We start from the raw sequence: 12,952 nt of genomic DNA, 5'->3' as shown, positions 1-12,952 counted from the left end.
GGGAGTACTCTCGGCTGTCACCCGTGGAGCGCTGATGTTGGAATCCTTGAGAATTCACTGACATTTGAGGGCACCCCAGCAGTAGAGCTGCAAGCTGTCTTACAATGCTGGATACTGTCTTTTCATGGGACACTGTCAGGCAGTAGCTCGTCAGATTCTGCCCATTCACAGAACACTCCCCGAAGGCTGCCTTCTCTTGCCTATGGTGTAAGGTAGTCCCGCCACCCCGCTGAGGTTTAGAGACTGTCAAGGCCGCTTGGCCAGACTCCATCTCACTCTGCTGGACATTTGCAAACCCCACATGATCCCGTGGCGGGGGCCTGGATGATGTCCAGTGGGCTGGAGTGATTGTGTTGGGGTGGGAGAGCTGGAGTATCTGCGGCCGTGCTTCAGGGCGGGTTCAGCCCCCAACCCGGACCCACTGAAGGAGCTCAGCAGGTGGTGGAGCAAGCAGGACGGGTGGACGTAGGACTGGTCAGCTCTGGTCTACTCGCTAAGAGGGTAATTCTGATAGGTAACGCGGTGCGGAGCCCTATGCAGAACCCAACAGGGGATGAGCTGCGAGGCTCCGGTTTATCCAGTGCCTGGGAGCCAGGGGCGGGCTCTGCACGCAGGCGTTGTAAACTAGCGGGGCAGGCGCAGTGCGCACGGTGGTGGCGGCGGCGGCGGCGACAGCAGGTGGGTTGCAGCGGGTCTAGCGGGACAGCAGCTGTAGGGATGCAAATACAAGCGAAGGCTAGAATGTCTGGGGGCCAGGGGCATGGCGGAGGCAGCCAGCCCCAGCAGCCGCGGCTGGGGCTCATATGGCGAGGGGAGGTGCCCTACAGCTTCCACATCCGGGGCTCAGGGCCCTTGCAGCCCTAGCCTCCTGGCCTCAGGTGAGCTGATCCTCCAACCTGTTGGGAGGGTGGGGTGGGGTGGTGGTGATCGCTTTTCTCAGAGTCCAGGCGTCCTCGTTGGCCACGCTCAGGGCTGCAGGAACTGCTCCTGTTCCGGGTCCTGCCATCCTGGCCCTGCTCCAAGGAAGCCTCCCATTCCTCCTTGTTCGTGGAACCTGTTCCGCTCCTGGCTAATGTTCTTAAGCAACCTCCCACTCACCCTCAGAAGCACCTGCAGGGTTCGCAGGTCCGCTCCAGGTCTGCACCACCCTGCCATTTCCACTGCCTGAGGACGACAGGAAGGACCTCCATGATGTCAATCCCTCCTGCCCACAGTCCCTGACACCACCCCGCCCCCCTACACACGCATACTCTCATTTAAGCCTTCTAAGGTAGGTCCACGGTGCAGGTGTCCTGGGATCCTAGGGAGAGGCGAGAACTGGGTGGACAGTCTGTGAAAGAACGGAGGCTGGCTGGTTATTCCTGCCGTCTGTCCCCAGCAGTTTCCAGAAGCTGGCTCAGGACTCCTCAGCCGTCTGCCATGGCCCCGGGACTGCCCAGCACTACCCGCCTGGCACGCTTCTGCCAGAAACTGAACCGTCTGAAGCCACTGGAAGAGTCTAGCATGGAGACGTCACTGCGACGCTGCCTGTCCACACTGGACTTGACCCTACTGGGTGTGGGTGGCATGGTGGGGTCTGGGCTCTATGTGCTCACAGGCACAGTGGCCAAGGACATGGCTGGCCCAGCTGTGCTCCTGTCCTTTTTGGTGGCTGCGGTAGCCTCCTTGCTGGCAGCCCTGTGCTATGCAGAATTTGGAGCCCGTGTGCCCCGTACTGGCTCTGCATACTTGTTCACCTACGTGTCCATGGGTGAAATATGGGCATTCCTCATCGGCTGGAATGTGCTTCTGGAATACCTCATTGGAGGTGCTGCCGTGGCCCGTGCCTGGAGTGGCTATTTGGATGCCATCTTTAACCACAGCGTTCGTAACTTCACAGAGTCTCACGTGGGTGTCTGGCAGATGCCCTTCCTGGCCCGTTACCCAGATTTTCTGGCCGCTGGCATCTTACTTGTGGCTTCTGCCTTTGTCTCCTGTGGAGCCCGAGTCTCCTCCTGGCTGAACCACACGTTCTCAACCATCAGCATGGCTGTCATCGTTTTCATCATCGTCCTGGGCTTCACCCTGGCCCGCCCTCACAACTGGAGCCCGGAAGAGGGAGGGTTTGCACCCTTTGGCTTCCCTGGCATCCTGGCAGGCGCGGCCACCTGTTTCTACGCCTTTGTGGGTTTTGATGTCATTGCCGCCTCCAGTGAGGAGGCCAAAAACCCTCGGTGGGCTGTGCCCATGGCCATCGCCATCTCCCTTGGCCTGGCAGCTGGCGCCTACATTCTGGTCTCCACTGTGTTGACCCTCATGGTACCTTGGCACAGTCTGGATCCTGACTCGGCGCTCGCTGATGCCTTCTACAGGCGTGGCTACAGCTGGGCTGGCTTCATTGTGGCAGTTGGTTCCATCTGTGGTAAGGGACCCTTCTGGGCAGGGTGGGAGGGGACAGGGGAGTGGGCCTTGCTCCAAACCTCTCAAAATACTTCCGCCCAGGCCCCGGTGTTACTACCTGTACAATGAGCTCACGAAAACGCGGGTTTTCAGAGACTCGTTGGCAGACCCTCTCCCCACAAACTGTACACAGAGTATCATTTTGGGAGCACACGCTCACGGGTCCTTCCCAGTCAGGCTGCCAGCTCTCTTTAATGGGCCTAGACCTAAAGGGGAGTGGCCCATTCCTCGGTGGGAGGTGAGAAGCTAATACCCTCAATGCACACTCTATCTGAGAGCCTCGTAGCAGCCCCGCTGGGCTCTCCTGCCATGCTGACAGCTCCCTATCCTCTGCTGCAGCCATGAATACGGTCCTGCTCAGCAACCTCTTCTCCCTGCCTCGCATTGTCTATGCCATGGCCGCCGACGGGCTCTTCTTCCAGGTGTTTGCCCGTGTGCACCCCCGGACACAGGTGCCTGTAGTAGGAATCCTGGTGTTTGGGGTCCTCATGTCTCTCCTGGCACTGCTGATGGACCTGGAGGCGCTGGTCCAGTTCCTATCCATCGGCACCCTGCTGGCCTACACCTTTGTAGCCACTAGCATCATTGTGCTGCGTTTCCAGAAAGCTTCTCCACCCAGCTCCCCATGCCTCGCCAGCCCTGGTCCCACAACTAAGAAGTATGACTCCTTCTCGGACCACATACAGCTAGTGGGTGCTGAACAGACCTCGATGTCTGAGGCCGGGCAGCTGCGACCAGCCCTGAAGCCTTTCCTGGGCTTCCTGAGTGGATGCAGCCCTGGCACTGCTGTGGCCTGGGCGCTTGGCATCTTGGTAGCCTCAGCTATCTCCCTGGCGTGTGTGCTGGTCTTCGGAAACTCAGACCTGCACCTTCCACGGTGGGGCTACGTCCTGCTGCTGGCCGTCAGTGGTTCTGTCTTTCTGTTCAGCCTTCTGGTCCTGGGGGCTCACCAGCAGCAAAAGAAGCAAGACACTTTTCAGGTACACCCCCATCCCCCACCTTGTGCCTCACCAATACTGTTCCTTCTCAGGCCAACCTGTTCCCTTTCCCCCAGTCTCTCATGCTACCTGAGCCATTCAAAAGGGCTCATGGGGCTGGGGAGGCAGGTTTATCCATTCCCACTTTCTCCAACATTCTGCATGGCGAGGGTACACCGGGCTCCAAATCTTCAGAGACAAAGAAGGGTTCTGTGGAACTTCCACACAGTCGGGCTCTGGCCTGGTATATCTATCCTGCAGCCAAGCTCAGCTCCACCCTTGCACCCTCAGATCCCTTTGGTGCCCCTGACTCCAGCCCTCAGCATCCTTCTCAACATTTGCCTCATGCTGAAGCTGAGCTACCTGACGTGGCTGCGCTTTATCTTCTGGCTGCTGGTTGGTGAGTGGGGCCTGGGCTTGCACAGGCCCACCGTGGGAGGACAGGGAGGGCAGGTGGGGCTGGGACCTGCCCCTCAGGCTCACACCCACTCCTGCAGGACTCGTCGTGTATTTTGGCTATGGCATCTGGCACAGCAAGGAGAACCAGAGGGAGCCACTGGAGCTGACGACCGCACACTACGTGGTGTTCCCCAGTGGCAGCCTGGAGGAAACAGTGCAAGCCGTGCAGCCTGCTAGCCAGGGCCCAGGCCAGGAGGCAGGGTGCGCGGAGTAGCTGGCCAGCCTGTGAGGCTGCCTCAGAGAGGGCCCCACATCGCCCACATCTGGAGGCCAGGATTGGCAGCTGTCTGCCCGAGGAAGCTTGGATTTGAAGCCTTCCCAGACTGGGCTGGGCGGGTTGTCAGTTCCCAGGAACTGATAATGGGATAGGCCTTGGCCAGTGCTGGTGTATACTCACTGCCCAGTGCTTTCCTGTTTATGATCAACTCTGGATACCTGGGCAGGTGGGGCAGAGTGGGCAGGGAAGAGGCCCCAGCACCTGGGACCCATAATAATAACTAATCAGCTAGTGTTATAATCAGCTGTCGTGTATGCTGTGGCATTCTTTGTAGCACTGAGTTCTCACTTGCCTGAAGAACCAAACAATTGTCTCAAGTCCACAGCAGAGACACAGAGGTCTACGAAAAGTACATGCATAATGTGAAGAGGGTCAGATTCCTCACATGTCCTCCGTAAGGGTGTGTGTGTGTGTGTGTGTGTGTGTGTGTGTGTGTGTTAGTGGTGCTTGAGATGTAAGTTAGGACCTTGAGATTGTTAGGCAAGGATTCCACTAGTGATCTATATCCCCAAATCCCTGACATGTCCTCTAGCAGGGTAACCTGGACTCAGAGAAAGCAACTAAAAAAGGCATTGGGTGTCAGCGTCTCTTGATTTTCCTGGGCTCCTAGGGATCAAAGCATGTGCCCAAGGACTGCCTAGGGACATTGAAATGCACTGAACACAGGTATACACCCACAAGACACTCCCCCCAGCACATTCCTGCATGGCCCACACGGCTACCCTTGGAGTGCACACTGTGTACAGATTAACTTGGTCACTGTTTCCAAATCCAGGCTCCTGGCCACAGCTTCCTCTTTTACTGTCTCTGTATACTCTGGGATGTTTTCAGATGAAGTCTTTGGGGCCCCTACTACTTGTTAATCTCCAGGGCAACAGTGTCCATGAGAGGCGGGCTTGGAGTAGTACATGAGTGGCACACTTGAGTGTGCATGGATGCACATGTGCTTGGCCCTGTGTCCACTACCTGCCAGCCTACTAGGCAGCTGTGGGGCTACAGTTCAGAGAGGGAGAAAGTCCTAGGTCCACTCTGCACCTCCCTCTGTCTAAGGTAGGTCTCTCCCTCTTCTCATCCCTCCCTTTAAAGACTACACAGGAAGCTGCTTGCTTTGGCAAGCTTTGCTTCAGCAGTGATATCACGGTTCTTTGGGTCCGTCCCCAAGGACTACTGGGTCCACGTGACCCACCTGCAGTAGCCAGGCCTTCCCACCCTGTGTTTGGAGGCCAGAGCCCTGAGGGCTGAGAGACATCAGAACTCCAAAGGCTTTTTGGAGGATCTGGAGGTCAGGTGATCCTAGATGTTGGTGCAGTTTCAGCCTCAGCCCTGGGGCTCTCCTGGTCACTGTGCGTCCGTAACAAAGCTGCCGCTTTCTTCCCAGGGGTGCAAACTCCATAAATTATGCCCCACACTTGGACCAAGAAACGGCTATGTTTCTGTGGCCCTATCCCTGCCATCCTTTCTGTGGGCTTTGGGGCATGGAGGAAGTCTCTAATCAGGGGGGAATCAAAGCCCCACATGAATACAGATCCAGAACCAGCTACCCTCAGTGTCCTTCATGGAGATCATACCTCAAAACTGCGGCACTCTGGCTGGGGCCAGACTTAGGGCCTCTGCAAGGCAGGTGCTTCAGTGTACATTGAGGTTGGCAGGAAATCCTAGATGTGCCGCTTCTCATCTCACCTAGGCCCCTGAGAAACCTGGTGGTCAGGTCAAGGGGGCTGGAACCGCATGGCAGAGTCACCCAGAAGACAGAGAAGCCCGAGGAACCAGGAAATCAATGTTTCGGCCACATTGCCTTCTCCCCTCTCAGGCTGGACCCAGGAAAGAGTCCTGACCCCTGAACTTTAACCCACAGGGAGCGGCTATAAGCGTCAGAAATGGATAGGCCGGTGGATGACAACCACCCAGACAAGACCACCATGGATGTCTGGATCCCATCAGCGACAGACACTGGGCAGGTGCAAGTCACTACTGAGACACCCGGCAGCAGGCTTTGCAGGTGTGGAAGCCAGCTCCGTCTATGCAGTGTTGATGGTTGCCTTTGGAGCTTTTGCCTACAAAGATAACAGATTAGGGATCAAGGTAACGTCCCCCAAAGTGTGGCAGAACCCAGTGTTCAGGCAGAGTGACTTCAGCTCTGGGACACAAGCAGGCCCACCACTCACTTCTTCATACTTGGTCCTCCAGTAGAAACCGGCTTCTCTATCCACATACAGTAGCAGCAGGTCACAGAGGAAGGTGACCTGGAAGAGGCAGGACCTACCATGTTCTAGATTCCTCCAGCCAAGCCCTCACCCAGTACACAATATGCAGGTGCCCCAGGCTCTGGCGGGTGGTTACTGCGGCCATCGTGAACCTTAGGTTCAGACTTACCATGCCCAGCCAAGCTGCTCCTGTGCCCACTGTGACGGCCGTCGGGATGAGTGCAAACTTCCCTGCCTGAGAGACCTGGGCTGAGCCTCTGCGGCTGGGGCTGTCCTCCCAAACCTCCTCTGGTCTAAACTTTACCTTCCCAGTGACAAGAATGTCAAAGCGGATCCCATAGAGCTTGAGCAGGCTCCGGGCCTCCACACCCGAGGCTTCCCACCAGTGATTGGCTGTCCTGGGGATAGCAGAGAAGACGCCATTGGTTTGCATGCTGCATTTCAGGCCGGATTACCCATGGACTCTACCAGCCCAAGTCTTAGGCTCCATGTAGGCGTTAAGGAGGGGGAAAGCGTCCCAGACCCTGGGTAGGGCCTGACGGGAGGAGGACCCGACGGGAGGAGGACCCGACGGGAGGAGGACCCGACGGGAGGAGGACCCGACGGGAGGAGGACCCGACGGGAGGAGGACCAGAGAGGGCCCGGGAATGCTGAAACGGGGATGGGAGACGGAGGGGGGTGGAGGTGAGGGCTGGGGAATTCTGAGGCGGCAGTTCCTTTCTGCACAGAACTGGGGGAGGAAGTGAACCAGGCGCTGTGGCAGGGCTCGAGAACGCACTCGGCAGAGAGAAGGGCGCCGGCAGGAGCGGTGGGCACAGAGGCGCACCCCACAAGGTTGTAAAAGGCGGGGAACCAAGCACAATGAGTTCCATCGAGGGGCGCTGTCCTTGGGCCTTATGCACCTGTGCGCCTGCTACTATGTGTGATGAAATGGTATTAAGGGGCAGGAGGAGGCCAAGATTCTACTTGGGGAACTAAAAACATGATGATACCTGCAATTTAAGATCTCTTAGTGACTCTGAAATTGGAAAATGCAGATTTGGGAACATTACTAACACAGTGGGGGAAGTATAAAATGTTAGATTTAATCTACCAACACCTTTTCCTAACTTCCTTCCTTCCTCCCCTCCCCTCCTCTTCTCCTTCCTCCCCTCCCCTCCTCCTCTCCTTCCTCCCCTCCCCTCCTCCTCTCCTTCCTCCCCTCTCCTCCTCTTCTCCTTCCTTCCTCCCCTCCTCTTCTCCTTCCTCCCCTCCCCTCCTCCTCTCCTTCCTCCCCTCCCCTCCTCCTCTCCTTCCTCCCCTCTCCTCCTCCTCTCCTTCCTCCCCTCCCCTCCTCCTCTCCTCCCTCCCCTCCCCTCCTCCTCTCCTCCCTCCCCTCCCCTCCTCCTCTCCTCCCTCCCTACCCTCCTCCTCTCCTTCCTCCCCTCCCCTCCCCTCCTCCTCTCCTTCCTCCCCTCCCCTCCTCCTCTCCTTCCTCCCCTCTCCTCCTCCTCTCCTTCCTCCCCTCTCCTCCTCCTCTCCTTCCTCCCCTCCCCTCCTCCTCTCCTTCCTTCCTCTCCTCCTCCTCTCCTTCCTCCCCTCCCCCTCCTCCTCTCCTTCCTCCCCTCTCCTCCTCCTCTCCTTCCTCCCCTCCCCTCCTCCTCTCCTTCCTTCCTCTCCTCCTCCTCTCCTTCTCCCCTCCCCTCCTCCTCTCCTTCCTTCCTCTCCTCCTCCTCTCCTTCCTCCCCTCCCCTCCTCCTCTCCTTCCTCCCCTCTCCTCCTCCTCTCCTTCCTCCCCTCCCCCTCCTCCTCTCCTTCCTTCCTCCCCTCCTCCTTGTTCCCCAGGCTGCCTCAGACTTGCTATAAAGCCGAGGATGACTCTGACCCTCATCCTCCTTTCTCTGCCTCCTGAGGGCTAAGATTAGGGATTACATCATGTTGTGACCATCTACCCAATGTCCAGAGTTGTCTGTGGCAATGGGACAGTGGTCATGCAGAAACATTCCTCAACAGCGTTGGGAAGGGTGAGCATCCAACGCCTGGTATTTACTTTCGAATAGTTCTGAGGCCCTGGGTCCAGCCGCTAGCACTGCCAGGGAAGAAAAGCAGGGCCAGCAAACCCAGGTCAGGGGTGTATAAATATTTGTGCTGCTGGTCTGAATTTTTCCACGGATTCTTTTGGGGGGTAATTTTTAGGTAAAGTCCTATAGGAAATTAAAGATGAGAGGTGTCTGTGCTCTGGAGAAGCAGGACCATCTGGGAGAGGCTGCACCAAGATCTGCAGTGGGGAGCCTGTACTGACAGTTGAGTGAGGGAAGAGGGAATGGAGCTGGGGACAGGGGACACCCACAGGACCCTTGTACACACAGCAGAGATCCTGAGGTCTGGGGACAGGGAACACCCACAGCACCCTTGTACACAGTAGAGATCCTGAGGTCTGGGGACACCCACAGGACCCTTGTACACACAGTAGAGATCCTGTGGTCTGGGGACACCCACAGGACCCTTGTACACACAGTGAGATCCTGAGGTCTGGGGACACCCACCGGACCCTTGTACACACAGTAGAGATCCTGAGGTCTGGGGACACCCACAGGACCCTTGTACACACAGTAGAGATCCTGAGGTCTGGGGACACCCACCGGACCCTTGTACACACAGTAGAGATCCTGAGGTCTGGGGACACCCACAGGACCCTTGTACACACAGTAGAGAGCCTGAGGTCTGGGGACAGGGGGACACCCACAGGATCCTTGTACACACAGTAGAGATCCTGAGGTCTGGGACACCCACAGGACCCTTGTACACAGTAGAGGTCCTGAGGTCTGGGGACACCCACAGGACCCTTGTACACACAGTAGAGATCCTGAGGTCTGGGGACACCCACAGGACCCTTGTACACACAGTAGAGATCCTGAGGTCTGGGGACACCCACAGGACCCTTGTACACACAGTAGAGATCCTGAGGTCTGGGGACACCCACAGGACCCTTGTACACACAGTAGAGATCCTGAGGTCTGGGAACACCCACAGGACCCTTGTACACAGTAGAGATCCTGAGGTCTGGGGACACCCACAGGACCCTTGTACACAGTAGAGGTCCTGAGGTCTGGGGACACCCACAGGATCCTTGTACACAGCACAGATCCTGAGGTCTGGGGACACCCACAGGACCCTTGTACACAGTAGAGGTCCTGAGGTCTGGGGACACCCACAGGGCCCTTGTACACACAGTAGAGATCCTGAGGTCTGGGGACACCCACAGGACCCTTGTACACAGTAGAGGTCCTGAGGTCTGGGAACACCCACAGGACCCTTGTACACAGCAGAGATCCTGAGGTCTGGGGACAGGGAACACCCACAGGACCCTTGTACACACAGTAGAGATCCTGAGGTCTGGGACACCCACAGGACCCTTGTACACACAGTAGAGATCCTGAGGTCTGGGGACACCCACAGGACCCTTGTACATACAGTGAGATCCTGAGGTCTGGGGACACCCACAGGACCCTTGTACACACAGTAGAGATCCTGAGGTCTGGGGACACCCACAGGACCCTTGTACACACAGTAGAGATCCTGAGGTCTGGGGACACCCACAGGACCCTTGTACACACAGTAGAGATCCTGAGGTCTGGGGACACCCACAGGACCCTTGTACACACAGTAGAGATCCTGAGGTCTGGGGACACCCACAGGACCCTTGTACACACAGTAGAGATCCTGAGGTCTGGGGACACCCACAGGACCCTTGTACACACAGTAGAGATCCTGAGGTCTGGGACACCCACAGGACCCTTGTACACAGCAGAGATCCTGAGGTCTAAGTTGGATGTGCTCTGTTCTGGTGGTTGCAGGGAGACAGATGGAGAGAGTACTTGACCAGGAACAGCAAGCCAGGACTACGGCAGTTGGGCCATACCTGAAGTTGTACCCTCTCTGCTGCAGCTGGAAGGAGTACTGGGGACAGCAGTCAGAAGCCCTCATGTCCAGGTTGCAGTCCCAGTGGATGCTGATGCCCACAGCGCCACCCTGCACACAACACACTTCTGTTGCACTGGCACATGGGCCCGAGGCCCTAACCCTGAGCTGCAGGAACTTTGTCCCAAATGACTCACCAGCAATGCCAAGTCCTCAAAGTCCCCTCCAGCCATGGCCACAAGGTCCCGATGCGGAACACTGGACAGTATGGGCTGGAATGAGGATCATAGCGACAATGCTTGAAATAGGTGCTGTCCCAGGTATCTAAGGCATTGGTTCTAGAAAGGACAGTGACGGGGATCAGATGACCCAAGAGGCATGGGGCATCTGGGCTCAGCCAAGACCTGCCCATGCTTACTTGGAGAAGTTGAACTTGCTGAAGGTGATAGTGTTTTGATGAAAAGTGTGAAGTTCTTGGCCTGAACTAGCAGGGGCTTCCTGAGGACAGATGGTGTACTGGCAGCATTTTGCTTATCCTAGGGCCTGCCCTGCCCTGGGAGAGAAAGGAGACTTACCTGGGCACAGCACCACTCTCCACCGGGCACCAGCTCCAGATCTCACAGGTCCTGTGGGTTCCGTTGAACACCACACACTGACCCGTTTTTATGCCTTGAAAACACAAAAGGAGCTCAAGTCTCCATGGGTCCTGAGGAGGGTGTGGGGCACGGGCTTGTTGGCAGAGTGAGATGGGGTACCGACAAGGACCACAGGGCCTGCTTTGGGGGCACACAGTATTCCCTCTCCTCCCTTTGTTCTAGCAGCGGTGCCAGAGGACCAAGCCCACAGTTACCATGGCTGTGTGTTCCTGTCTCTCCTTCAGGGCAGTCCTTGTCTTCCCAGCAGTTAGCCAGAGGAACGGAAGGGTGCTGAGGTAAGAGAGACTCTAGTCACCAACAGCACAGGGATGCCTCCTCTTTGTGGCTCAACATCCCAGACTACAATGACAAGATCCCTGGGATTCCTCCCAGGATACCCTGGGTTTGGCAGCACAGGGAAGGTACAAACTGTAGGCTGGGAGGAAAGAGCCATCAGCCTCCTGTGAGACGGGGTTCCAAGGGCAGAACAAGACTCCCACTCTCTCGACAACTCCGTCCCTGATAGTTCGCTGAGGTCCAGCGTTCCCGTCCAACTGGGATAATAGAGCAGGGGGTGGTACTAAAGAACCACAGAAGGACAGACTAGTGATGCCCAATATAAGGTAGGTGTAGCCATCAGAGAGCAGGGACCTGTACAGGGAGGGAAGCCCCCATACCTGCTAGGGCCAGTCTTCTCTGCCAAACATGGACACTGTGTCTATGCAAGGCCAAAGAGTCATGGAGGTGCACTAGGAGCTAAAGGTAGGTTCCTGGGGGTCCCCAACCTAAGAGAGGAAGGCAGCCTTGAGCTTCAGAACCCTTATGGGGATTCAGTTCATGAGGAACTCCAGGATGACACAGTACCATGGAAGCAAGAATGGCTGAGGGACTGAAAAGCCAGAAGGAGACGTAGGACTTAGCAGAGGTCGGAGTACAGCTACTTTCTCTGCTTTGCTGTCCCAACTTGTCTGACTGTCTCCAGCTCCTTCAACCAGACTCCATGGTGAGATGTGAGTACCTCCAACCAGCAGCCAGGTGATGAGAGGCTGGGGGGGGTCTTTACCATGCACTCCCTCCAGCTACCTTCTGCTCATACATCAAGTCCAGCTTCTTAGCAGGACTCAGAGGGTCCATGAGATTTGGGGCCGTCATTTTTGTGACCCAGCCCTAATCTATGCTCCAGCCACACTGAGCAGCAGGTGTCCTCAGAGACACCTCACCCCCTCACATAGCCTGGGCCTCTGCCCATGAAGCTTCCTCTGCTCTGGCATCCTGTTGCAGCCACACTGACCCAGATCACCAGCTCCTTTAAGATTTTGTCCATGTACTTCCCTAAGCCTCCCAACTGCAGCCTCTGCCTTGTGAGCACCGTGGAACCTGCTGCTTTGGCTGGACCATGGCTGCAACTTGAGATACAGGGAGCTGGAGTTCTGCCAGCCCAGCCCAGGGCCTCACCTATATGGGGGGGGGGGGCGGGGTGTGCTCAAGAAAGGTTTGCAGAGGGATATGACACTCTATTGAGCATGTGCTTGGAGGGACCAGGCCACTGATATTCCAAGAAGAGCAGGAACTCTGGTTGTCCTCGGGAAACTGGTCAGATCTGGTGAGTTACTTCCCAGTCATGGGAGGTTCACTGGAAGAGCCAGAAGCCCCAGACAAGGGAAGAGGGAAAGCCTTGTGCTTTCTAAGAAGTGGATGTGTCGGTTTGGTGAAGCTTTGGAGTTGTCTACGTGGTAAACCTAGAATCAACATCCTCTAAGCATCAGGAGCTGAGGTGTTGTCTGGGTTCCCCGAGGGAGGGTCACCCTTTGTGTGCATACATCACCTCTTTTGTGGATAAACTATGGGCATATGACATCCCCTGAAACGGTAATGTCACCAAATACCAGAGCCTAGAGTCCAGCTGGGCTAAGGTTGGACTCGAATGTGGTGCTTATATACGGGCTGGGTCATAACTTTCACACAAAAGCCATGGTTGTGAGAGCTAGTGTGCTCTTTGAAAGATTGTCCGGAATATTCACAAATGGAAAAGGTGAGATGGGGGCGGGCGGTGCCTTCATT

The 12,952-nt window shown here is 56.6% G+C and overlaps 2 protein-coding genes across 6 annotated transcripts in view; one reads left to right on the top strand and one right to left on the bottom strand.

Moving 5' to 3' along the window:
• Nucleotides 1-640: 640 nt before the first annotated feature.
• Nucleotides 641-4,395, top strand: Slc7a4 (solute carrier family 7 member 4). 5 transcript variants are annotated; one of them, XM_059277277.1, is made up of 5 exons: nucleotides 641-678; nucleotides 1,382-2,401; nucleotides 2,779-3,419; nucleotides 3,708-3,816; nucleotides 3,914-4,395. In XM_059277277.1, the coding sequence occupies exons 2-5, from the start codon at nucleotides 1,420-1,422 to the stop codon at nucleotides 4,087-4,089; spliced, it is 1,908 nt and encodes a 635-aa protein (XP_059133260.1). In that variant the 5' UTR covers nucleotides 641-678; nucleotides 1,382-1,419; the 3' UTR covers nucleotides 4,090-4,395. The 5 variants fall into 5 exon arrangements, with proteins under 5 accessions (XP_059133260.1, XP_059133261.1, XP_059133257.1 ...); XM_059277278.1 differs by having other exon boundaries at nucleotides 665-678; nucleotides 1,379-2,401; XM_059277274.1 differs by lacking the exon at nucleotides 641-678 and adding an exon at nucleotides 691-878.
• Nucleotides 4,396-6,078: 1,683 nt separating this feature from the next.
• The window catches only part of P2rx6 (purinergic receptor P2X 6), a 9,836-nt gene continuing 2,962 nt past the window's right edge, over nucleotides 6,079-12,952 (bottom strand). Inside the window, 11 exon segments of the mRNA XM_059277641.1 lie at nucleotides 6,079-6,206; nucleotides 6,318-6,395; nucleotides 6,526-6,591; nucleotides 6,661-6,754; nucleotides 10,258-10,367; nucleotides 10,454-10,503; nucleotides 10,506-10,594; nucleotides 10,675-10,711; nucleotides 10,714-10,754; nucleotides 10,832-10,925; nucleotides 11,107-11,182. Coding sequence (XP_059133624.1) covers nucleotides 6,171-6,206; nucleotides 6,318-6,395; nucleotides 6,526-6,591; nucleotides 6,661-6,754; nucleotides 10,258-10,367; nucleotides 10,454-10,503; nucleotides 10,506-10,594; nucleotides 10,675-10,711; nucleotides 10,714-10,754; nucleotides 10,832-10,925; nucleotides 11,107-11,182 — 771 coding nt within the window. The 3' untranslated portion in view covers nucleotides 6,079-6,170.

Source organism: Peromyscus eremicus, chromosome 12 (genome assembly GCF_949786415.1).
Source record: "Peromyscus eremicus chromosome 12, PerEre_H2_v1, whole genome shotgun sequence".
NCBI classification, from domain to species: domain Eukaryota; kingdom Metazoa; phylum Chordata; class Mammalia; order Rodentia; family Cricetidae; genus Peromyscus; species Peromyscus eremicus.
Note: the sequence above shows the minus strand (reverse complement) of the source record. Positions and strands in the feature narration are given on the sequence as shown.

Coding starts and splice junctions, on each gene's coding strand:
- Slc7a4 (XM_059277274.1), top strand. CDS start 761: ATGGCGGAGGCAGCCAGCCCCAGCAGCCGCGGCTGGGGCTCATATGGC. Junction 879..1,381: donor CCCTAGCCTCCTGGCCTCAG/GTGAGCTGATCC, acceptor TGTCCCCAGCAG/TTTCCAGAAGCTGGCTCAGG. Junction 3,420..3,707: donor AGAAGCAAGACACTTTTCAG/GTACACCCCCAT, acceptor TTGCACCCTCAG/ATCCCTTTGGTGCCCCTGAC.